The sequence below is a fragment of the Leptonotus elevatus genome, chromosome 2 (genome assembly GCF_054856555.1).
Source record: "Leptonotus elevatus isolate MCC_2025b chromosome 2, RoL_Lele_1.0, whole genome shotgun sequence".
NCBI lineage: Eukaryota > Metazoa > Chordata > Actinopteri > Syngnathiformes > Syngnathidae > Leptonotus > Leptonotus elevatus.
In genome coordinates this window covers 23,599,758-23,623,671 of record NC_141240.1, presented here as the reverse complement: position 1 = coordinate 23,623,671, position 23,914 = coordinate 23,599,758, and the positions used below count along the sequence as shown (strand labels likewise).

The window sequence follows — 23,914 nt, the reverse complement described above, 5'->3', positions numbered from 1 at the left end:
TAAGTAATGGCGAAAAAATAAGAGTAGCGTTCCTGGTATGGTGCCGCGTAAATGTCTCCATTTACGTTGACCGTGTGTGGGAATGTGTCAGACGCTACTGGGCATTCTGGTGGGCCGAAGCCATTTTCAATTGCACGCCCTCAATGCACCTGACAACTTGCACACAGAAAGTAAACTAGACTTTAGACTAGCTAAGAGCAGATCTAAGTTGTGGCGTAACAGGATTTAGGTGAATTCAATCAAGGCGCAGGCAAACAGATTCTTCGCTTTGCTGATGTGTTTGGTGGACATGATCTATATATGACAACAGCATGCATAGAACCTTCTGAATCCTTGCAGAAATAAATTCATTATTATTATTCTAATAATCTGTATTATATATTTGTTTTAAACACCTCTCTGGATGCGGGGATAGGGTGGGGGGGTTTGCCAGGGGCACAAACGAACGCGGTCACAATCTCTCTTCAACTTGACATCATGTGTGGAGGTCAGCTTTCAGTTCCTGATAAACGTATTTCGCATGCTTGCATCTTCTGCATGGACTCCAACGTGCGCCCCTCCTGCGCTGAATTGAAAAGAAATGAGTAGAGCTGCTTTCAACGGCGTGGAAAGAAATCATCTGTGTTCACTCCCACAATGGCCCAAACACAGCTTTCTAACTGCGCCTGTCTACAAACATTCCAAAAGAAAGAAAGAAAAGTTTGCGCCACACTTGGCTGGGCACAGAAACACACTCGAAAATACACTTAATATCATTTAAATAAGACACGGAGACATTGCCTGCTGCTCAGCCATGTTTACTACAGTAATTGTTCCCCATCTACATTTATCAGCACAGCTTGTTCAGTTATTTTTTTCTTTTGAAAATTTATTGAGAACACCGTCAAGAAAGTTTCACTCTGAAGATTATGATGCGGCGTGATCAACCGCCTTCAAACACACTGTACATACAACACACACGCACACACGCACATCCTAGTCTGTTACAGTATATACATATAGACGCCATGAGTAAAAAAATCTACTTTTTACATCTTAATGTAAGAGTCGTACCAAAGATATGGCCACCGAGTGATTAAACAATAGGAAATAGATATAAAACAAATACAAAAATAAACATAAATACTTGCATCAATTAACAGATTATGATTGATTATTTTTTTTATATCTCAAGTTAATAAATAACCACCAGAGCAAAAAAAACAAACAAAAAAGGTTCTTAAGAGAGCGAAACCCCGCCCTCAACAAACGAACAACTTCTGTACATTAGCTTATCATGTCTGACATGATAGGGGAGGGGGACAGGGGAGGGGACTGGACGAGTAGTAGTCATTTGCAGCACCATTAATGTCGCCATCAAAATCGACGAGTTGCGTTACCATGACAACACTGATTTGATCTTTGCACTCATCTCTTGCGGGAGACGAGCTCATCCTCTTGACACGTGACCTCGTTGTGCTGTCATTATGTACATTCTCAGAAGCAAGGAGACACACGAGGAGTGCTGGAGTGAGTTCAGCCAGCAGCAGAAAATAAAACGAGACTTTTGAGTCTGTGGGGGATGGGTCAAAATAAAATCTCTTTTCGTGTGGTCTTTTTTTTCTTTTTTATCTCAAACTCTAAAATGTAACATTCCATGTTCATCCGAAGACGTTCTGGTCACCGAGGATCACCACTATCTATCTTTTATTATTATTTTTTTTTTTTAGAAAAAAAAGATATATACTGCTTCTGGTGATTTGCTCAATGCCAGGATACAATGCATTCAGAATATTCACACCCTCTTCATTTTCCCACCCTGAACTATTTAAAATCATTCAAATGACTTCATTTAAATAACAATTCATGATGGCACTTCAGTAAAAATAATCAAATTAGAAGCTTTATAATTGGTTAATTGTAATCACATTTTAGTAGGATAAGAAATATTTGACACAATAAAATGTTCATCCATTTTCTGTATTGTCGGTCCTGTCCTAATTAAAATCGGTTCAAAGTCAATCACTGAGTACATCCCGCTCACATTCACAGCAACAATATGAACAATTCAGTCATGTATGAACCTCACATGCATATTTTTGCAACGTAGGTGCGTACGCAAGCACGGAGAGAACATAAAACTCCGCACAGGAAGGCCAGAGCTGAGTTTCAAATGGCAGACCCTTACCAAAAAGTAGTATACTTCAAGTACATAATATAGAGTATACTTAAGTATAACTAAGTTTATTTTTCGAGTGTACTTATTCTTGTACTAAAAGTAAACTTTAAGTCAACTCCATGGGACTAAACTGGAACATTTGAGTACACTTAAAGGTATACCTAAGTATATTAATAAGTACACTTTCAAGTATACTTTATAGTATATTTAAGTACACTATTAAGTATACTTTGTGGTACACTTATGTCCAATTATGTTTACAGCAAAAAACAGCCTGTTTTCCATGTTTCTCTCCACTAACACACCTGATTCATGATCAGGATCGTTAGCAGGTTCTGCAACACTTGCTGATTAGCTGATCATTAGATTCAGCTGCACTGCAGGAGGGAAACATGGAAAACAGGCTGGATAGGGGCTCTCGAGGACTAGACTTGCGCACCACAGTATGTAAACTTTTAGTATACTTATAAGTACACTTAACATTTATTCGGTGGAGTATACTCAGTACACTCTCCTAATTTTGAGTATACTTCAATCATACTTAAATAAACTTCTTCTTGGTGAGGGGAATTGTGAGTGATGCTAAATATTAGCACGCCGTGCTGCCTGACAAATACAGTTTTTTGCGGCTTCACTTTCGTCCCGTGGGTGTCAGAACATTGTGCTTTCAAATCGTTGGTGACTGTCGAAAATAGCTTCCCACCATCTGTGGACATGCTAATGCTAATGCTAAAGACAACGTGGAATATAAACAAAGCATCCTGGAAGTGATTGTATATTCCAGTTTAAATGAGGCTGCTACAAAATAGAGAATGGAGGGTGGTCTGAATACTTCCTCAATGCACTGTATCAGAAACACATTACAATGAAAAAACACAGCCCTCTTAGTCCTTCTGGCACTTCTCAATTCAACATGGATGCATGATGAGCACATCGTGACCAACAGCAATAAGTTGAGAACTAAAAAGTGTACTAAAGCAATGCTATTCATGATGCTGGAGCATCTTAACATACGAGCATGTTGTATTCCAGCTATTTGTTTTAAATGTAAAGTAAAGTACTTTTTGAGGAGTTTTGGCAACACAATACAAAAACCTGTGACAATATCTGTATTGCAACATGAGTGAGTTTATCTTTACAAAGTCATGTTTGAAGTGCTAGATGGTGTCAAAATTGTATCATCCTGATCAGGCTGAAATTATCCTTATGCAAATAGTCTCTTCTCTGAGAAAAGCCTTTTCAGAACTCATGAAAATAACACTCCTCATCTCACATTTATGTCAATGAAAAGTATCTCACGTACACCTACTGTACATACAATACTGTACAAAGCTGTTAGTCCAACACTAGCTTTCCTGTTTTAATGTTGTTTCACACCAGCTTTGTTTTTATCTGCTGACTCTCTATGGTGTCAGTGGAGCTGTTCAATCATCAGAATTATCAACAGAAACATCTTCCGTGAACCAGGAAGTAGTCTGCTAACTAATCAAGATATGTGCCAACTAACACAAATATTATATGATGCCACACTATTTTTTTCCCCTCCAAATTTTTAATAGTTGATCTATGATGGAGGGTTGAGCTCTACAAATAACAACAACAAATTTAATGGCAGACTAAGACTTTTATGGTACTGCATTGGAGGTGAATCTCTAGCCTCGGAGAGCTGCCTTGAAATTGCATTGGCTTGAAAAAATATTAATTCTCCTTGAACTTGTTCGCATTTTGTGACAATAATTACAATCACAGACTTGATTTGATCTGACACATAATTGTGAAGTGGAACAGAAATATACAGTACAGTTGACCCCTACATACTCACAGTTTGGCACCCACAGATTGGCATATTCGCTTTTTTTCGTTTTTCACTTGGGGATTCCCCCCCATTTCATTTGTTTGTGATTGAAAACAAATATTGAATGTTTTTTTTAAATTTTTTTTAAAGAATTTTGGTGTTTCAAAAAAAAAGAAATAAACTTTTCTCCAGCAACAATAGGGAAGCTGGATAATGTGCATGGCAACTCTGGAAGAAAATCTGTTGAAGGAAGCAAAAAAACTTGAGATTGGAGTTTTGTCTATTAGCAAGGTGACAACCCTGAACATTAAGCTAATGGTTCAGATCAGGAGTGTCCAAACTTTTGCAATGATGCAAGGGCTGATACCAATCCATCACGCGATTATGTACTGAATTTTCAATACTTTTGAGAAACTACACCTTTCAATTAAAGGTGATAAGGATAGATAAAAGATAAATTTTGGGGTTGCCACTGCAGCCCTGTATCCTACAATAGATACACCCCTGGGCTGCAAATGTCTCCGCAGCGGGGCTGAATACAAATGCACAGCACATTTTCCACATTTTTATTTTGTGAGTCATTTCCATTCCACTTCACAATGACGTGCTTCTTTATGTTGGCCGATCATATACAATGTCAATAAGGTGGCAACGTGTGAAAGTGTTGGAGGGGTATGAATACTTGTTTTCTTTCCTTTTACTTGTGAATGTATCTTTAACAGTGAATAAAAGGCTGGTATGTGGTTTCCTTTTGTAAACGACACTGCCCTTCAAAAACAAATACACCGTCTAGCTTGACATGCTAATTTGTTAGCCTGGCTAAATGTTCTTTTCTTTCACAATCCCTCCATCCATTTTTGATGACGCCTGGTCCTTATTAGGGTCACAAGCGAGCTGCTGGAGACTATCCCAGCCATCGTGGACAATTCAAACATACTTTCCCCAATGAAAAGTGAAAAATGCTGTTTGAGCACAAAGAGGGAACTATGACTCCCTTTCTACAGTCGACTTGAATGAACATTTAGATTCTGTCCAGTCACTTGTCACCTACAGTAACTACGTGTTCAACTAGCTTATATCTGACATTAGTATTTACTTGACTGTACAACAGTGAGAAGTGGCTCTCGAGTCACACCAGTCCGTGGTCATGTGATGTAAACACTTAATCCCATCATCTGGACCAAGATAGACCCAGGTGTGATACTTTCAGAGGTCAGAAGAGGGACATGCAATTGACTGGATGGAAATTGTGATGATGTCTTCACTTGGTGAGACAAAAGTCAAGATGAATTGTACTCTCAACATTAAGTTACGGTGATGAAGTGCCAATTTTTTAATTGACTTCTTTTGTTTTGTTTAAATAATAATTATGTTTTTCACATTTTTACACTAAAGTCCAGGTGTCACATTTTTGGGGGCTACTTTTGTACTTTTGATTGAGGACACCATTTTTAAAGGGGAAGTCAACCCCCCCCCCCCCCACACACACACAAAAAGTTCTTGACAATATGATATATGCAGCTCCACGAGTTTAAATACGGTATTCTGGTTAATATTGCGTTTGTGGAGTATGAGTTCAGCAGCAAAATCCAGCAGTTTTTAACAATATCAGAAAGCGGCCATTTTGCCACTTGCTGTCGACTAAAAATGACATCACAGTTGCTCAGGTAACAACCAATCACAGCTCAGCTTCAGCAAACAGGTGAGCTGTGATTGGTCATTGTCTGAGCCCTGAGCAACTGTGATGTCATCTTCAGTCGATGGCAAAATGGCCGCCCCCTGAGATGGATATTAAGAATGTAATAATGTCATGTTTATACTAGTGAGGTCACATACAGCATATTATTGTCAAGAAATGTTTAAGGTTGACTTTCCCCTTAAATTTCGGATGCAATGTTTTTGCCAGTATATGATTTTGCTCCACAGGAATTCCATGTCCCATTGTAACCCTTTAACTAAACAGTCTTAGAATGTTCTCTCTCTTTTTTTTTTAAAGCGCATAGTAGAGGGCGAGGGGTCTCCACAGTCTGGGGCTCATGTTCATGCATCATCTCATTAATCTCATTCTGACATGAAGGATGAAATCTAATACTGTACTTCTCCATCCCACGACGGGAGATTCAATTTCTCCCCTCCAAGCGTTTCAATTAGATGAAGATGATTCCGATTCCTTCTCCCTCATCAGCTTCAACCTGGACCTGGTCAAGCAGAGAGAGTGCCTTGGCCAGAGATTGCGCTTCACATTTTACAATCAAGTTTAAGACACCCGTCTTTCGTGACTGTCCGTGTTTTATGTCCGAGCGTCTCCTGGCAGAGCGAGTCCTGGGTTGAGAACTGTTCTCTTGGCTGAGCCTTGACCCCAGACCGCATTTCTCAGTTGACGAGCCCGTCGGCTTAAACAGTGGTCTCATACTCCAGCACTTCTTTGCTGCCCATCATGCTACTCCTGTACTGTATCCTGGGGCTGTATGCTGACGTGGTTTCCAGAAGTAAGATGGTCTTGCGGAGGCGACGGTCAATGAAGTGGGCATCCCAGGCCGGATACCTTTTCCTCGGGAGGTCGATCCGGATCACAGGGCCCTCTTGTGAGGAGGAGGTCCTGTGGAGGAGTGCCGGGGAGGACAAAGGGGACGGACGCACCTGGAAAACCGGCAGGCAACTGTCCCGATCCCTTTCCCTGTCCCTCTCCTGCTCCCCGGGAACCATGTCCCCCGTGTCTTTAGTCCTGGGTAGAGTCCTCGGCGGACTGGTGATGACCATGTCTGTTTGCGAACCTTGGGACGGGGTGAGACAGGCATCGATCACACCCACCACGCCACTTGCGCTCACTATCCCCTCATCCACACACCCTCCCCAATTTGTGCCCAGGACCGGCCCGTCAGGATGCAGCCAGCAGTAATAGACCAACATGAAGAAAGTCCCCAAGGCGAAGCTGCAGGCCACCAGGCACACCACCACCAGGGCATAGGAGTCGGAGGTGTGAGGGCCGCGGTATGTGTACCAGGCGGCTGTCAGGGCCACGTTCTCAGCCAGTGTGACCGTGTAGTAGACCGTCATGCGGATGCGGCTGGGCCCCTCCTTGACGTTGAACCAGCAGAAGATGTAGATGATGCCCACCACCATGTTGTAGATGATCTCCTCCCACTTGGACATGCAGAAGTCGGTCTCACCTTGGATTATCCAGAATGTCATGATACACCTGAAAGACAGAGAGACATAAAAGACCACCCAACGTATTTGGCTCTTATATGGACTTAGTGTGACCTAAATTTGGTCCGGGAATGTTTGCGGTGCGGTCGGCGGACGACATGCGCTGAAACCTATTTGTTGACAGGGAAAATCCAATCTCATTTCATTAAATTTGGTTTTGTCATGCTTTCCCTGCATCTTTTCATGTCTGTCTGGTTAAGTTATTGTGTCCACCTGTGCTCATTAACCCAGTCTTTTGTGTTTACCAGTCAGCTCCTTCAACCACTTGTGTCTTGTCCAGGATGTTCGCCATTGTCTCGTCAGTTGCTTGAGTTTAAGATTCCTGCTTTCTTTCTGTCTTTTTTGGTTCACTGGTTGTTTTAGCTGTCCTTGTCCAAGTGTTTGTTTGTTTGTTTAGATACTTTTAACCTTGTTATTTTGGACTTTTGAAGATTTGGTATTTTTCGATAAACCCAACTACCCCGTGTGCCTTTTTGTTCCTTTGATTTTCGTGTGATTTTTTTGGGTGTCCAATTCTTGACTATTTTTATATTAATAATAATATCATATAACAAACATATTAAAAAATCACTTAGCGAGCTGAAATTTCAATCAAAATGGCACCATCCATGATTTCTAAATTATTATTGTCATTATTATATGTGAGAGATTTTTTATAGACACAGGTCGTATTTGTCCAATGTTTGGCTCCATTGACTCCCATTTTATAAATCGTGTTTTTTTTGTTTTTTCCCCCATATTATTGGTGCACTGTACATCTGATGTGTTATAGTGCAAAGCCTGTGATTTGACTGGTCATTGGGAGCGGACTGGTTTAGATCAGGCAGAGAGGGCAACACTAGAGATGGCATAAAAGGAATATTGAAACGATCACATCATTTGGAACAATTGATTCAGAAAAATAATCTTTTCGAGCCGTCTCCCCACAGTGACATCTGGTGGCCAATTGTAAAATATCACATATAAACATTAGAGCAGTGTTGCAAACTCACCAGTAAGCAAAGTAGCTATTGGCTGTCTGTCATCACCTAATTATTATAAATTACACAATTAGCAATTGGCATATAATTGTAATGGATGCCATAAAATAGAGGAATAATATCATGGGAGAGAAAAAGTGAATCATATTTTAAAATTTGATTTTGCCATCACTAGGCAACACTCTAATTAAAGCCTAGACATGTTTGGTTCACATAATTTTATGTGACTTTTCCATCTCATGAGACCTGGGGGCGAGTATCTTACATGTTTAATCATAAAAAAAAAAAGAGAGAGGATAAAAACAACCCTCACCGTGTGTGCTGTGCATTTTGTGTTATGGTCGCTCAAGTATGTTGGAGCACGTGGTAGTATGGGTGATAAATAGAAAGTGCCTATACTGATAGACCTTTCAAGCGTGAGCCTGTCTGTTTGCCGCCCATGTAAAAAAACTGGCTTGACTTCAATTTACATTTCTCTGATGTTACACACACACATGGACACACAAGTGTGCACGCTACTTTTGTGGTGAAAATTGAAAATGCATCCTCTGGTCAAATGATTTGAGAATGGCAGCGCTGTGCAAAGTTTTCTGCCGTTTTATTTTAGGAGAATACATTCTGCTGTATGCGGCCAGATGTTGCATTGTCCAATTTCATGAATGAAACTGAAGACGTCGCCGCATGCAAGGCCATTTTTTAAAATTGAAAATTGCTTACGTCATAAGCAGGTATAATCCTACTTTTCCTACATGTTTAACGTGTGGCGTTACTGGCTGGAGATTGGTAAAATTTAATTTGTATATCGTATTTTTACTACAGACATGACACATGAGAGCAAAAATCTATTGATTCAATGCATGTCATTGCACATTTCCTTGGGAAACTCATCTAAACCGGATTTGCTGTGGCGTGAGGTGATGTGACACGCCAGTGACAAGGGATGGGTACCTTTGACATTTGAACCGCGACTGTTCCAATACTCGGTACCTGGGAATTGATACCGGTACTCAACGGTACCAATTTTCGGTACTTGTACTCTCTTTCTTTTCTTTTCTTTTTTTTCCCTTTTTATGTTTTTTTATAATGTGTTAAATTGTATTTATTAATTTTGGTGGTAGTAAATGTTCTTAATTTTTTAATAGTAAAATCTTCAAAAAAATAAGTCTAGCAATTACCTTTCAATATAGAAAACTTGCCAAACAAAAAATAAAATAAAATTTCATTTAAATGAGCCAGAGAGGAATAGTAAAAAAATAAAGGTTTAACATTCTACAATTACCAAAGTATAATTAATAAACATGAGTCAATATTACAAAAAACAAAGTGAGAATCAAAGTTCTGTGCAATGACCAACAGTAAATATAGTTTCTTGTGCAGTTGTTTTTTCAAGAACGTAAAGCCTACCGTGCTACGAGTTCGAAGTTTGAACCCACGTTGGACTCAAATATATATATAAAAAATAACAGTTGGAAAAGGACTTAACATGAACAAAGAGAATAATTGGGTTCAAATTAATTATTTGAATGTACCCGATGTGGTCTTGCTACATTTTGGCCACAATCTTTTGCTAATTTAAATATGGTCACCAGTAGTATATCCAATTTACAACGTCTATATACCTTAACGATGGTGAAGCCGTGTGCCTTCCAGCATGATTCGATCGGTAGTGGAAGACATGCGCGGGCTCCTCATACGGGGAGGACGCCGCAGAAACCTCCCTCTCAGGCGTGCATTGTAAGCCTGCACCCGGCATACATCAGAAACTGTATTTCTTTGGCTTGGTGCCGCAAAAATCTCACTCGTTTCCAAAACCCGGAGATGTATTTTAGCGCGTGCCGTGAAGTCCTGCGTAAGTGGGTGACGTCAGTACGCTGGTGCACGTATAATGTTGCGTTCACGTGCGCCATGGAATATCGTCAACTCTTCCACTCCAGCAGTCACAACTTTGAAAGACGTGCTTCAGAACTGAAAAAAAAGTACCGTTTTCGATACCCATCCCTACCAGTGACTGACGATGAATATTCCAAAGTAGAGCTGGAAGACGGAGGCAAAGAGGGCAAAGGCCACGGTCCTGGCCCCGATGGTGAACAGGTGCCAGAGGATCTGGGCGATGACGGCCTTGTAGGACATGGGCAGTTTGTCATCACGCGAATCCCTCAGAACCTTCTGGTAGGATGCGATCATCCAGGCCAGTGACACCAGAGAGGCGGATGCTGACAGACCTGCACCGAGACATCACACAACTTGCATAAGAAAGGGCCAACCAAATTACTTTAAAGCGCTGCAGCTCGGTCTTCTATTTCATTCTTTAGATTGAACTTTTTTGAGTGTGCTACTTCCTGTCTGCAGTTTTTGATCAATTAAACTGGGTTGGAATTTGTGCAATTATTTACATACAATGACTATTTTTGCTGATCTTTGTTCACATTCATATTTGTATATGAAGAGCTCTTTCGTATAATTCTATGGATATATTTGGATTATTTTTATTTAACTATAGACCTACAAATTTTTACAAACGTTTGTTAAAATAATTCATTGGCTCAGTCTAAACAAAATTGTTCCAAAAATAGTTTTCAAAAGTTTATTTACTTGTCAGGGCAAGAATTATCATAGCGCTGGCGAGAACTGCACTACAGGTGAGTCACTCTTTCTCCTGCAGTGCCTTCCTTTTTTTCTTTGATTTGAGCGCTTCCACTTTTTCACTTGAATTTTGCTGCAATCAACTGTTTTAAACTCAATTTATTGATTATTTAGTTTTCAAATCAGTAGCTAAAGGGATACTAGAAGTTCATATTTTGTCTATAATTAGTTTGATACTATCATTATTTTTCATGTACAATTAATACCTTTAAAAACATATTTTGCAACTTGCTGTCAACTGAAAATAACATCACAAATGATCAGGACCAATCATGGCTCACGTTGCTAACGTCAACTGACCAAACCCAGAAAACAGGTGAGCCGTGATTGGCCGTTCCCTGAGCTCTGAGCACCTGTGATGTCATTTTGAGTCGACGGCAAGTGGCAAAAGGAGTTTTTAAAGAAAAAATAATTAAGTTATCAAATTAATTCTAGACAAAATATGAACTTTGAAAATGGTCAAATTAGTCAAGTATCCCGTTATTAGCATCTATATTTTTAACATGTTCCAAATAAAACGACCTACTGGTGTTTAGCACACGAGATAAATTGCCTCCAGTGGCCAAACATTTATGAACCCAACATCATCACGTTGTCACGGGCTCATGAACCTCGCGCTTCACCTGTGCCTGTGTCTCACCTTGCAGCGGGAGGACGGCATTTCCGTGGATCATGATGCTTAGCTGGAGCACAAGCTGCGGCGCCGACTTGAGGAACGCCTCCAGGAGACGAAGCATGGTTATGTCAGCGCTCTCGAACATCAGCCGCCAGTGGAAGCGGTGGTGGGAACCGTCGCCGTGCCAACGACTCTGGGCGCCCAGGTAGAGTGCGTGAATGTACCTGAAATTGAGTAAAGCAAGTAAGGTTTGAAGGCCGCTATATATATTGTGATCTTATGTTTTTTGGCACCCTGCTGTGACCTAGTGGTAGGTAACCTATAGGGCAAAGTTAAAGAATGTAACGTGTCCCCCTTTCTGGGTTCTCTCACATTGAGCATCCAATCTTTTCCGTCTAGACCCCAATAATCCAAAAATGAGTCCAATTCGTTTATTTCTGCAGTAAACCAAAAACAACTTCAAAGATTAATATAAAATCAGATAATCATTTCAACATTTTGCATTCAATTTTTGTTGTGTTCTGATCTTGGCTGCTTTGGAATAGTTTTTTTTGGCAATCGCCTCATCTTGACAAAAACAATATTGGTGTCAGTGGTCATGTTTTTGCGATGGAGGACCAAAACTGCCAAAATTAAAACATAAATAAAAGTGAAAATAAAAACGGATTTTCGATTTGTATTTATTTTTTATATTTAATTTTTGAATTATATTTTTTATATCCCTTTTTATTTTCACTTTTATTTATGTTTTAATTTTGGTAGTTTTGGTCCTCCATATTTGCAAGCAAAGGATTTGCCCAAATATTAATTTTGTCCACTTCCATCTATTTAAGACTGTTTGTTGTAATATTATTGCTGACCTTTAAAATTATGGATGTTCAAAACCACTTTTTTACGAGTACGAGTAGGCTACTCAACTCTAGTCTTGAGTAGTCACCGATACTGATACAACTAGTAATTTTCCCCAAAAATGACATCATAATAAAAAAACAAAACACCTTTATATCCCAATATAGCATTTTCCCTTAAAATTGTATGAAATTAATGCCACTTTTCCATCCTTCTAATTTGTACTTCCTGATCATAAAACGGCCACAAGACGGAGGCTGATACAGATATCAGCAGCCATGATGAGTACTGATACTTTAAAAACCCAGATGTCTTGAAAATAAATGGTGACATTTTGACAAATTGTCTCGTACCATGATCAGGCCTATAACTGAAATATTTTCACTTTTGGGTTTATACTGTGTATCGTATGTCAACACACTTCATTACATTATATAAAATCTGACATTTATGCTCCTCTGTCCCTTCATTGTTTCGCAGCATATCAACATGATCAACTTTAATAAATAAAATAATTAGAAACTGGTAAGGCAAGTAGAAAAGTAAGATTAAAGATGGGCTGTGGGAGAGGAAGAAGTGAAAGAGGAAGAGCACAAGACTTGGCAGCAGGAGGGAATCCTATCTGGTCTGCTTTCAAAACTATTCATCAGTAAGTTCATGCCATGCACAAGCATTTCATTAAGAATAGCATGTGTGTGTGTGTGTGTTCTGTTTTCCTTTGTACATTGACAACTGATTCACTTTGATTGGCACATGGACATTTGTTGTCTGCGTGTGAAGGATGAAGAAAAATGAAAGGGGAAATTGAATTAGATGGAGCAAAAGAAGGAGACCGTGACGAAGACAGCAACAAATGAGGATGTCGATGAGCAAGAGAGGAAACATGGTAGCGTCGTCTTCTTTGACGCCAAAAAACTAGTGTCTTCTAGCTAACTCGCCAAAGCGGGTCAGACAAATGTTGAGGGAGAGGATGCTGAAGAAAGAGCAAACAGGAAAAATGGGTGGGAGGAGTACCCCCCCTCCCCCTTCATTCCTCATGTCGCCTTTTTTCTACCTAAGAAACTGGGGGTGCTGATTAGCAAACCACCAGGCTTCCCACCCTGTCTCCCTCCGTTGGTCATTGTTATTTTTGGCGCTTCTCGAGTTCTCTAGTTGTGACTGTGAAAACAAAGTCCTTGTATGTTTTTGCATTGCCAATGAATCTGATTCTGATGATAACAAAACAACAACGACAATAATGCAGAACGCTATAGCAGAGGGTCGACGTGTGAATGAGAAAATGAGCTCAGAGGGGAGAAAGGGAAAGAGAAGCAAGTAGGGACAGGAAGAGGAAACGGAAAAGTGGTAGAGCCAAGAAAAAGGAAGAAAAGAAAACAGAACTTTAGTGAAGAAGTGAGTTAGAGAGGAAACAGGCTCCATAGGGAGAAAGTGGAAAAACACAATAAAAATGTGGAAAGGAGGACAAATTAAAAAAGATGTGAAAATGAAGGCATAAACAACCCCCCCTCCCATACACAAAATCCGCTGCACCAGCTCATCTTTAATTTTGTCCAGCATGTTATGGATTTGCTACCATGACAACAGCGTGCGTGAATGCCCATCTCTTTCTACGTCATTTGTAATAATAAGATAAATCTTCTGTTCTTTTTAGACCCAAATCTTCCATTTATCTGGCTACTTTGAGCGAGAGCCGGTCTTATAGCAGACTTTGGCTGAGCTAAGCCAATCACAGGGCACATACAGAAAAGAAATAGACATGAAGGGGAGAGCGTATGAAGAGGAAGATGGCTGAGCTGCCACCTGTGCTGATCCATCACAGTTTATGGAGCACTCCTGGAGAAACAGGGAGCTGAGGATGTATGGGCAGACGAGAGAAAGAGAAAAATGAATGATAATGGACTCGTAAAAGTGACGAATGGAGAGTGTCGCGTCCTTTTTCTCTTTCCACTTTTCAGCACTTTCCTTGCCTCCATTCATCCATGTGCCAGAAATATCTCAGGTTTAAGGAAACTATTCCATCTTCATTTGGAAGGAATTACCGCTGTCTTGTAATGCCACATCGGGCCACATGAGGCATCGGTGCGCCAAAATATCAGACGTCACCACTCTCAATCAGGACTGATGCAGATTCATCCATATGTCCTCCTGCAAAGACCATTCATTCTCTCTATATCACTCATCCTGTTCAGGGTGGCAAAAGCCCAGTTAACTTTAGGCAACAGTCTTGAACCTGACATGCATGTTTTGGTGGGGATGTGGATGGAAGGTGGAATACCAGGAGAAAAACACATTCAAGATGAGATTCAAACCCCTAATCTCAGAAATGTGAGGCAGACATTCTCTAACAACTATGACAGTATGATTCATAAACTATCCACTGATTGTTAAAAAAATTAGTGAATTTTGTGAAAATGAAGCTTCATGAACCACTTGAGATATTTATTTTTTTACTAGATGGTACTCTTGGTTTAAAGAGGCAATAGTACAGGGGTCTTCAACCTGCGGCTCTGGAGCCATCTAAAAAGCAATTATTATCCCCCCCCATATATTTACATTTACATATACAGAAAATATTTTTTAAATTAATCAATTATTTAGATTAAAAAAAAAACAATTAAACACTAAAAAACACAAACTTTGTAAGGTCAGAAAGAGAGATGAATGGCAGAGGAAAGAAGTGTTTAAAAATTCCTAATAATTTCCAAAAAGTGACCTTAAACTGTACAAAAAGGAAGAGAAAAGCAGGAAATGACCATAAAATGTCCATGAAATTGCCAAAAATGTCAGAGAATTGAATAAAAAAAGGGTAGAAAAGGAAACGTTTAAAAACTAACCATAAAATCTCCAAAAACAAAAGAAGAAAGGCAGAAAATGACCATAAAATGTCTTTGGAATTAAATGTCAGAAAATTTATATTTAAAAAGGCAGATTAAAAAAAAAATCAAAAAAGGAACGAGAGGCAGAAAATTAACAAAATATGTCCATAAAATTGCTAAAAATGTCAGAAATTTGACAGAAAGTCAGAAAAAATAAAATAAAAATAAAAATAGATCCAAAATGAGATGAAAGGTACAAGAAAATGAATCTCAAAGCATTGGATGCAGTATATCTTTCTGTTATGGTGCAGTTCCAATTAGCTCTTGAGCCCTCAGTATATACTAACACACTAACACACTGTTTCATTTGTCACATTGTTGAAATGTTTTGCTGCTCCAGACAGATTTTTGGACATTTCTTTGGCCTAATATGGCTCTTTTGACAATGAAGGTTGCTGATCCTCGCACTATAGTATGATTCATTAACTATCCTGATATTTTTGTGTGTGTTAATTTAGTGAAAATGAAGCTTCATGAACCACTTGCAATATTTCTTTATTCCTCTTTCACCTTTAAACCAAGAGCACCATCTAGAGAAGTAAAAAAATATCGCAACTGGTTCCTGTACCTTCATTTTCCCATTATTAACAAATTCTTATTCAAGTATTTTCAAGCATTCAAGAAAGTTGAGTCACTATTTATAGACTTAAACCCAAAAATAAGGGAATTTGTGTATGGTAGATCATTTCATTGTCGTAACAATCGCTTCTTTATAGTAAATCTTGCCTCATTTGAACGGAACATGAATTTGTAGGATAAGCAGTAGAGCTGATTTTGTGGTTTGCACCCATTAAAGATTTGCCAGATCTCCTTTGACAATGCCAAAAAGCTTATTTTACGGTTGCCATTGACTATTGCTTTGAGCTTCTTCTTTGAGCGCAGGTATCCGCGAGCACGGGCTCACCTACAATGGTCAGTAGAAGTCTGCTCCAAGAATCAGCATGCCAACAACGCCCATGGAAGAGTGCAACTTCAAGTAATATTCATTTTATTAATATGCACACACGTGCATTATGTACAGCATGTTCATTACACATTTAAGTGTCTTTTGGTTCCTGAGGTTGACAAACACAGAACAAAAAATTCAATTGTGTGTGTGTGTGTGTGTGTGTGTTCATGTATGTGAGCCTTACTGTCCAACACAGTATAGCTCTTCCCAACACATTGCTACTATGGTTACGCGGCGACAAGAACAGTTGTAAGAGCATCCACACTGCTGATCTGTCTCAGTCTTTCATGCACACACATACCCCCCCCCCCCCCACACACACACACACTCTATAAATATCCATGTGCCACTCAAACTGAATCAGTTGCCTATCCCCAAGCTGCTGTTCCACATAGCCACTCAAGTGAGCTGTGTGTGTGCGTTTGCCAGTGAGTGCTATTTTGAGCCATGTGTTTGAAATCCAGGGAGAAGGAAGTAGCTGTGTGTGGGGGGGTGTGTGTGTGAGTGTGTGTGTGAGGTTTTTGCAGAATAAACACGGCGTCCCCCGCCAGTGATGCAGGCATCCCTTAGGCAAATCAGTGGAGAGAAAACAAACGCGGTGCCACCCCCGGCTAGTCACGGAATAAGTTTTGATTGATGAGTTTGAAAGGATGCGAATCAAAAATAATAACAACAGCAGTGGTGGTGGCAGCCTGTTGTCAAGTTATGGAAGGTGTAATGATGCCAAAAATGAAGGCCGAACATGATGAAATGTCAAATGTTAAACGGATGATGTGAAATTGTATCTAAAGTTGTGCAAAAAAAAAAAAAAAAAACAGGGTTCAAACATTAATGCTTGACATGACAGGTTATTGAAGTTAAATGAACTGACCAGACAAGACTATGAAACTCGTCCCCCACAGTCCAACATAGTTGCTTAGCACAAGCTTGCCAACAGATGGCAGCAAAGCAATATTTTAAATGTTAGGCATGGCCTTGGCCCAGCTAAAAACAAAAGCGCTAATTGTTGAGTTTTTAAGCATATAACAGAGGCTAGCTTCCCCCATGGAACACAAACAAGCACATTTGCAAAAGCCCGCTCTCAAATATGTGGGGGTTTACTGTATTTACAATGTTGACAGTGGAACAGATTATTTCCTACAGAATAACAAATCGGAAGTCACTCTTCATCCTGGGACAGCTTATGTTCTGACCGCTGTCTTAGAGGCTCCACTCTATTATATATGTGTAGATATATATATATATATATATATAAAAAAAGTCTTATGGCCAGGCTACTGCCCATAGTTGTTCACTCTGAGTTTTACAAATATTTTTCTTCTGTTAAATTTCACTTTTGCATGTTCCCTTTGTGGTAGTGTTTTTTTTTTGTTCCAGGTACTCAAGCGTCCTCCCACTTTCTGAAAACATGGAGGTTCGGTTGATTTAAAACGCAAAGTTGTCCAAATGTGAGTGGGTGTGGTTGTGTATCCCGCTCAGACTGCCAGGAGATGCTCCATCTCACCCATGACAAGCGTTATAGAAAACGGTTGGATGGATGTAAATGTCAGATTTCACATTCATGCCTCTTAGTACATATGTTCTAAGTAAGTACACATTCCTTAACTAAGGTTCCACTGTACATTGAAGAGAATACAGGTGATGCAGAATATTTTCAAATGGAAATCATCATAAGGTGGATATGGGCCAGCCAAACAAATTGGAACCATTTGCTGGTTGTAACAAAATAAATGGCAATTTTTATTTTCAACTCTTAATCTGATAAAACCCACAATCAACTACACAAAATGTGTACTGGCCCTTCACAAGCAACTTATATATCTTTTTTTTTATGTCATTGTTTTATGGTACTCGGGTATACAGGAATGAAAGTACTAACAACTGTGCGTTTTTAGCTTAAAGTATAGTTGGGATGAGGAGTAACACAAATGTAAAACATGCTGTATTGCTAAAAGATTGAAATGACTTATGGAAAAGTCTACTTTTAGGAAGCAGGGCAGGCAACATGTAAAAAAAAAAAAGTTTAACTTTTACTGTAAATTGTATGTATCAACTTGGCAATCAACCCAATGTATAGAACACTGCTTAACTCATTCACTGCCATTGACGGCTATAGACGTCAAAAATTAATTTGAACTATTTCTATTAGTTTAACTTTTTTTTTTTCCAATTTTGTTAACAAGAGTATGAAAATCTAGATTTTTTGATTGTACATTCAGAACAGATATACAATTTGTGTTTAATCATTAGTTAACTTGGGAAGTCATGTGATTAATTACAATTGAAATGTTTTTTATCGCCCGACACCCAAGTTTATTAAAAATAAGGGGTGTCAGATGATTACAATTTGTATTCGTAATTAATCGCATGACTCCAATAGTTGACTCACAAATCACAAATTTTATATCTGTTATAAATGTAATTTTTTTTCTAGGTTTTCATAAAAAAATGAAATGAAAAAAAATTAAACTAATAGAAAAAGTTCGCATGAATTTTTGATGTCTATAGTCGTCAATGGCAGTGAATGAGTTAATAAAAACATATTTTGCAGGTAATTTTATTGTGAAATTAGTCTATACATTGAGTTTCCTGGGAGCGTAAATGGCACCAACCTGGCAGAATGGTCAATGTAATAATTTTTTTTTTTTTAATTAGCAAGGATTTTAACTGAAAAACAAAATAATCATTTGCATCACTTTAAATCCAATCTTCCACCGTTCACATGAATCTTCACACAAGCATCGTCTGTGCTGCTGCTGAAAAGTGGCCAAATAACAGCGGGAGCTAAACAGTCTCCCCACTAAAGTACAGAATGAGATTTCCACCCACAGATAAAAGGAAGGTTGGAGACAGGACGGGAGGAGGACGCGCGGGAGGTGCTGTTTCTAATTTGGGAGGTGAAATGAGCAGCAGAGGATCATGTGGACAAACAGGTAAAGACAAAAAACCCAACAACGTGAAAAGAGGAATCTGAAGAAAAGATGGCTGATTATGATTGCGAGAAGCGCCGGAATATATGATCAGATCGTTGCCACTTCATCACAGAAGTCTGCAGCTGTTGCTCCATTCATGTCTCTATGGAAAACGTGAATGACTCTAATGAAAAATTCACATTATGAAGATAGCAGTGTGTGTGTGTGCGCGCGCGGGTGTGTATTGCTGTAACTATACGAGCCAAATAAGAGGCAAGCAGATAAAGACGAATAGAGAGAAGACAGAATGTGGCACAAATAACTGTACAGGAAGCTGTTTTTCGATTTGGAAAATAAAACTCTAAGTACTTAATGACTTGAAGGTCCTGTGACCACTGAAGTTTATTTAAAGCTTTACACTTAAACATGGTCCATTAAACATCATTTCAATAAAGCGCTGCACTGTGCGCAGCCACCTACTGCAGTCTGAGCCTCAGAGCGGAACATCACAAATTTTATTTTATGGTTTCATCCAAGCAATATTATCCATCACGCCGTATACTTGCTTCACGATGTTGCAACTGAGAATAAGCGTTTGAACAAATTTGACCAAGAGCAACTTTCTATAGCAAATACAGTAGTCTGTTATTCTACTTGAACCAACAGCTTCTCTCCTAGTTGCCTCATATGCCTTACGATGTGATTAATCAACAATCAATTTCACAAAATCTATGCCCAAAACTCAGCACAACCAGTTGTTTGTGACCGGCAACAGCACCAACTTTAATACGAGTCGGTCAGTGTTCCATTTCATGTCATAATCATAGTGTCAGTAGATCAGCCAAACTCAGCGGTTGACCTCAGGAGTTGTGATTTTAAATATTTCAAGGGGAAGCTAACCTTAAACATTTTTGGACAAAAATATATGTGACCTCACTAGTCTAAACATAACATTCTGATTAATCTCACATTTGTGAAATATGAGTTATGCAGCAAAATTGAGCCATTTTTATCCATCTCAGGGTGCGGCCAGTTTGCCACTTGCTGTCGACTGAAGTGGAAACAGCCCACCAGTCAAGAGTGGGGGTTCGCATAGCGAAATTTGCCTTTGCGGCTTGGCTGGAAGGAAAACGTTGAGTCTGATCTGCCCGTCCCGGACAAGCCAAAACAAATCCTTTGGACTATCCAGGGTTCACCAATTCCGGTCCTCGAGGTCCGTAGTCCTGCAGGTTTTAGATGTTTCCGCCCACTAGCACACCCGATTCATATAATCAGCTCATCAGCATGCCTGATAACGATCTTGATCTTTAGCATCAGGTGTCTCGGTAGGCAGAAACATCTAAAACCTGCAAGGCTCCGGACCTCGAGGACCGGAATTGGTGAACCCTGGAACTATACTAGGGATAGACCGATAATCGGCCCAGCCGATAATCGGCGCCGATATTCAGCATTTTATGAATATCGGCCTCTTTTTTTTGTTTTGATGGCAGATATATTAAAAACTGTTACTATTGCTCCAACGGGCGCTTTTTTCTTCCGTCTGCTCTGAGCCAGCAGCTGTTGACTCCCTGAAGCATTGGCCCGCTCACAGCACCATCTGATTGGTTGCTCTTGTAGTGCTTTTCGTGAATAAGCAGCAATTAGCAGTTATTAACCTGCAAGCTAACCTAATAGCCATTTTTTAGCGGGTTAGTGTGTGGGTGAACGGTTAGCCCCCGAGCTAACAGCTTGCGAATTAGCATCTATTTGGGAGTTAGCGTGCGGGTGAATGGTTAGCCCGCGAGCTAACTGTTAGCTCGCGAATTAGCGGCTATTAGCCAGCAAGCTAACCAGCTAGCTCGCAAATTAACGGCTATTAGGTTAGCTCGCGGGCTAACCTAATAGCTATTTTTTTAGCAGCTATTTGGGCGTTATCCCGGGGTTAGCATGTGGGTGAACGGTTAGCCCGCGAGCTAACAGCTTGCAAATTAGCAGCTATTTGGGAGTTAGCGTGTGGGTGAATGGACAGCCCGCGAACTAACAGTTAGCTCGCAAATTAGCAACTATTTGGGAGTAACTGTGCGGAAGCCACATAGTTGGTGCAAAAGCTGATGGCAAACAAAAAACCTTTAACATGTTGCAAATCACAAAAGCTGTTTAATAAACATGTCCTTGAATGCATTTAAGCAGTCAAGTGCTGGAGTTTTTATTATTACAAATTCTGACACACATTTCTGCAAATGTATATCGGCTTCAAATATCGGTTATCGTCCCTGAAAAAAGCATATCGGTCTATCTCTTAACTATACCTTTAACTCACCCACTAATTACTCATGACAATTTTTAAGAGACATCCCATAATTGGGTCTTCACTGAATTTGTAAAAAAAAAATAAAAAGGGAAATAGAACTCAAAACTGGATTATTGCTTTACATAAAGGTTTAAGGTACTTATCTTCCAGGATGCAAGGAATACTGTAAACATAATGCTTACTTTGCTTCTGTTATGTTAATCATAGCATTCCAAACAACCAGACAGGCTTCTACAGTTGTTCACATGAGGAAAAACTTGCACCTGGATGACGACATTTCACAAAGACTTGAGAAGTAGGAGGAGGAATGCTGACATAAGAGCATGATGCAAAGACGGGAAAGCGTAGCTGGCTGATGCAGACGAGACTCCAGTACAGCGAAGCAGGTAGAAGCAACATCCCAGGAGGAACTAACAGATTTCAGCCCTCACTCTTGAGGTCAAATCAAAGCAAGTTCACATTCTTTGAGTGTCAACTGTTTTTGACATGTTCAGGGAATCCAGTCACAAAAATTAACTGTGCTTAAACTTCTGGTTAGAACACATTTGACTAGTTGAGCTACAGTATGAAAAGTCTGACTATGAACCTGAAAGTGTGTGCGTGTGTTCATTGGGCTTTTCTGGCTGTGGTCAAACTAATTTCATTACAAAAGAGCACCTTTAAAGAAAAGGCCAGAGGGGCACCTTTCCCAAGTTGTTTTCCAAAAGATTTGACTCCTAAGTACTGTATGGTCAGGAATGGAGAACACCCCTCCACACACACACACGCGCAAACACACACGGGTAGTTTGATGATGTAAATGTCAGCCGGTGGGAAACACGGTCTGCACAGTGAACAATTGGGGCAGACAACAGCATAGAAGCTCAAATCCAGATCAAAGGAATTTCCCAGGGCGATTCTCAGGGCTTCATCATGCCAGATGATAACAAATATTTTCTGGAACTAAGGTGTTATTCCCTTCTATGTAGCCTGTGCAGTGCATATACTATGCCTTATCTGTCTTTAAGTGTATCTTCAATTTTTTCTGGAAAAGTGGACACACCCAAATGTCAGTAGGGTTTAAAATTAGGGTGTCAAACTAGGGCTAGGGTTTCAAATTAGGGTTTCAAACTCGGGCCAGCATATAAAATTAAGGTATTAAGATAGGGATAGGGCTACAAATTAAGGTCTGATTTAAAACCTTAACTCTACTTTTAAAACCTGATTTAAAACCCTTGCTCTAGTTTAAAACCCTAATTTGAGACCCTAGCACTAGTTTGAAACCCCAATTTTAAACCCTAGCATTACTTCGAAACCCTCATTTTGAAACCTTAGCACAACTTCATAACGCTAATTTGAAACGCGAGCCCTAGTTTGAAACCCTAATTTGAGATCCTAGCCCTTGTTTGATACCCTAATTTTAAACACTAGCATGACTTCAAAACCATAATATGAAACCCTAGCCCCAGTTTGTAACCCCAATTGAAGACCCTAGCCCTACTTTGAAACCCTAATTTGAAACCCTAGCCATAGTTTGAAACCTTATTTGAAACCCTAGCCTTAGTTTGAAACCCTAATTTGAAACCCTAGCCATTGTTTGAAACCCTAATTTGGAACCCTAACCCTAGTTTGAAACCCTAATTTGAAACCCTAGCCCTAGTTTGAAACCCTAATTTGAGACCCTAGCCCTTGTTTGAAACTCTAATTTGGAACCCTAACCCAAGTTTAAAACCCTTATTTTAAACCCTAGCCCTAGTTTGAAACCCTAATTTGAAAACCTAGCCCTAGTTTGAAACCCTAATTTCAAACCCTAGCCCTAGTTTGAAACCTTATTTGAAAACCTAGCCCTAGTTTGAAATCCTAATTTGAGACCCTAGCCCTAGTTTGAAACCCTACTTAGAAACCTTAGACCTAGTTTGAAACCCTAATATGAAGCCCTAGCCCTAGTTTGAAACCCTAATTTGAAACCCTAGCCCTAGTTTGAAACCCTAATTTGAAACCCTAGCCCTAGTTTGAAACCTTAATTGAAACCCTAGCCAAGTTTGAAACCCTAATTTGAAACCCTAGCCCTAGTTTGAAACCCTAATTTGAAACCCTAGCCCTAGTTTGAAACCCTAATTAGAAACCTTAGACCTAGTTTGAAACCCTAATATGAAGCCCTAGCCCTAGTTTTTAAACCCTAAATTTGAGACCCTAGCTCTTGTTTGAAACCCTAGCCAATGTTTTAAACCCTAATTTGGATCCCTAACCATAGTTTAAAACACATATTTGAGACCCTAGCTCTTGTTTGAAACCTTATTTGAAACCCTAATTTGAAACCCTAGCCATTGTTTGAAACCCTAATTTGGAACCCTAACCCTAGTTTGAAACCCTAATATGAAACCCTAGCCCTAGTTTGAAACCCTTATTTGAAACCTTAGCACTAGTTTGTAACCCTAATTTGAAACCCTAGCCATTGTTTGAAACCCTAATATGAAACCCTAACCATTGTTTGGAACCCTAACCCTAGTTTGAAACCCTAATTTAGAACCCTAGCCCTAGTTTGAAACCCTAATTTGAAAACTTTGAAATTGTTTGAAACCCTAATTTGGAACCCTAACCCTAGTTTAAAACCCGTATTTAAAACCCTAGCAATTGTTTGAAACCCTAATTTGAAA

At 39.6% G+C, this 23,914-nt stretch overlaps 1 protein-coding gene across 1 annotated transcript in view; it reads right to left on the bottom strand.

The window, feature by feature from the left end:
• Positions 1–781: 781 nt before the first annotated feature.
• Positions 782–23,914, bottom strand: part of LOC147179258 (XK-related protein 7-like) — an 81,014-nt gene continuing 57,881 nt past the window's right edge. Inside the window, exons 2-4 of the mRNA XM_086068147.1 lie at positions 11,427–11,626; positions 10,146–10,365; positions 782–7,152 (exon numbers count right to left, since the gene is read on the bottom strand). Coding sequence (XP_085924273.1) covers positions 6,348–7,152; positions 10,146–10,365; positions 11,427–11,626 — 1,225 coding nt within the window. The 3' untranslated portion in view covers positions 782–6,347. The remainder of the gene's footprint in view (positions 7,153–10,145; positions 10,366–11,426; positions 11,627–23,914) is intronic.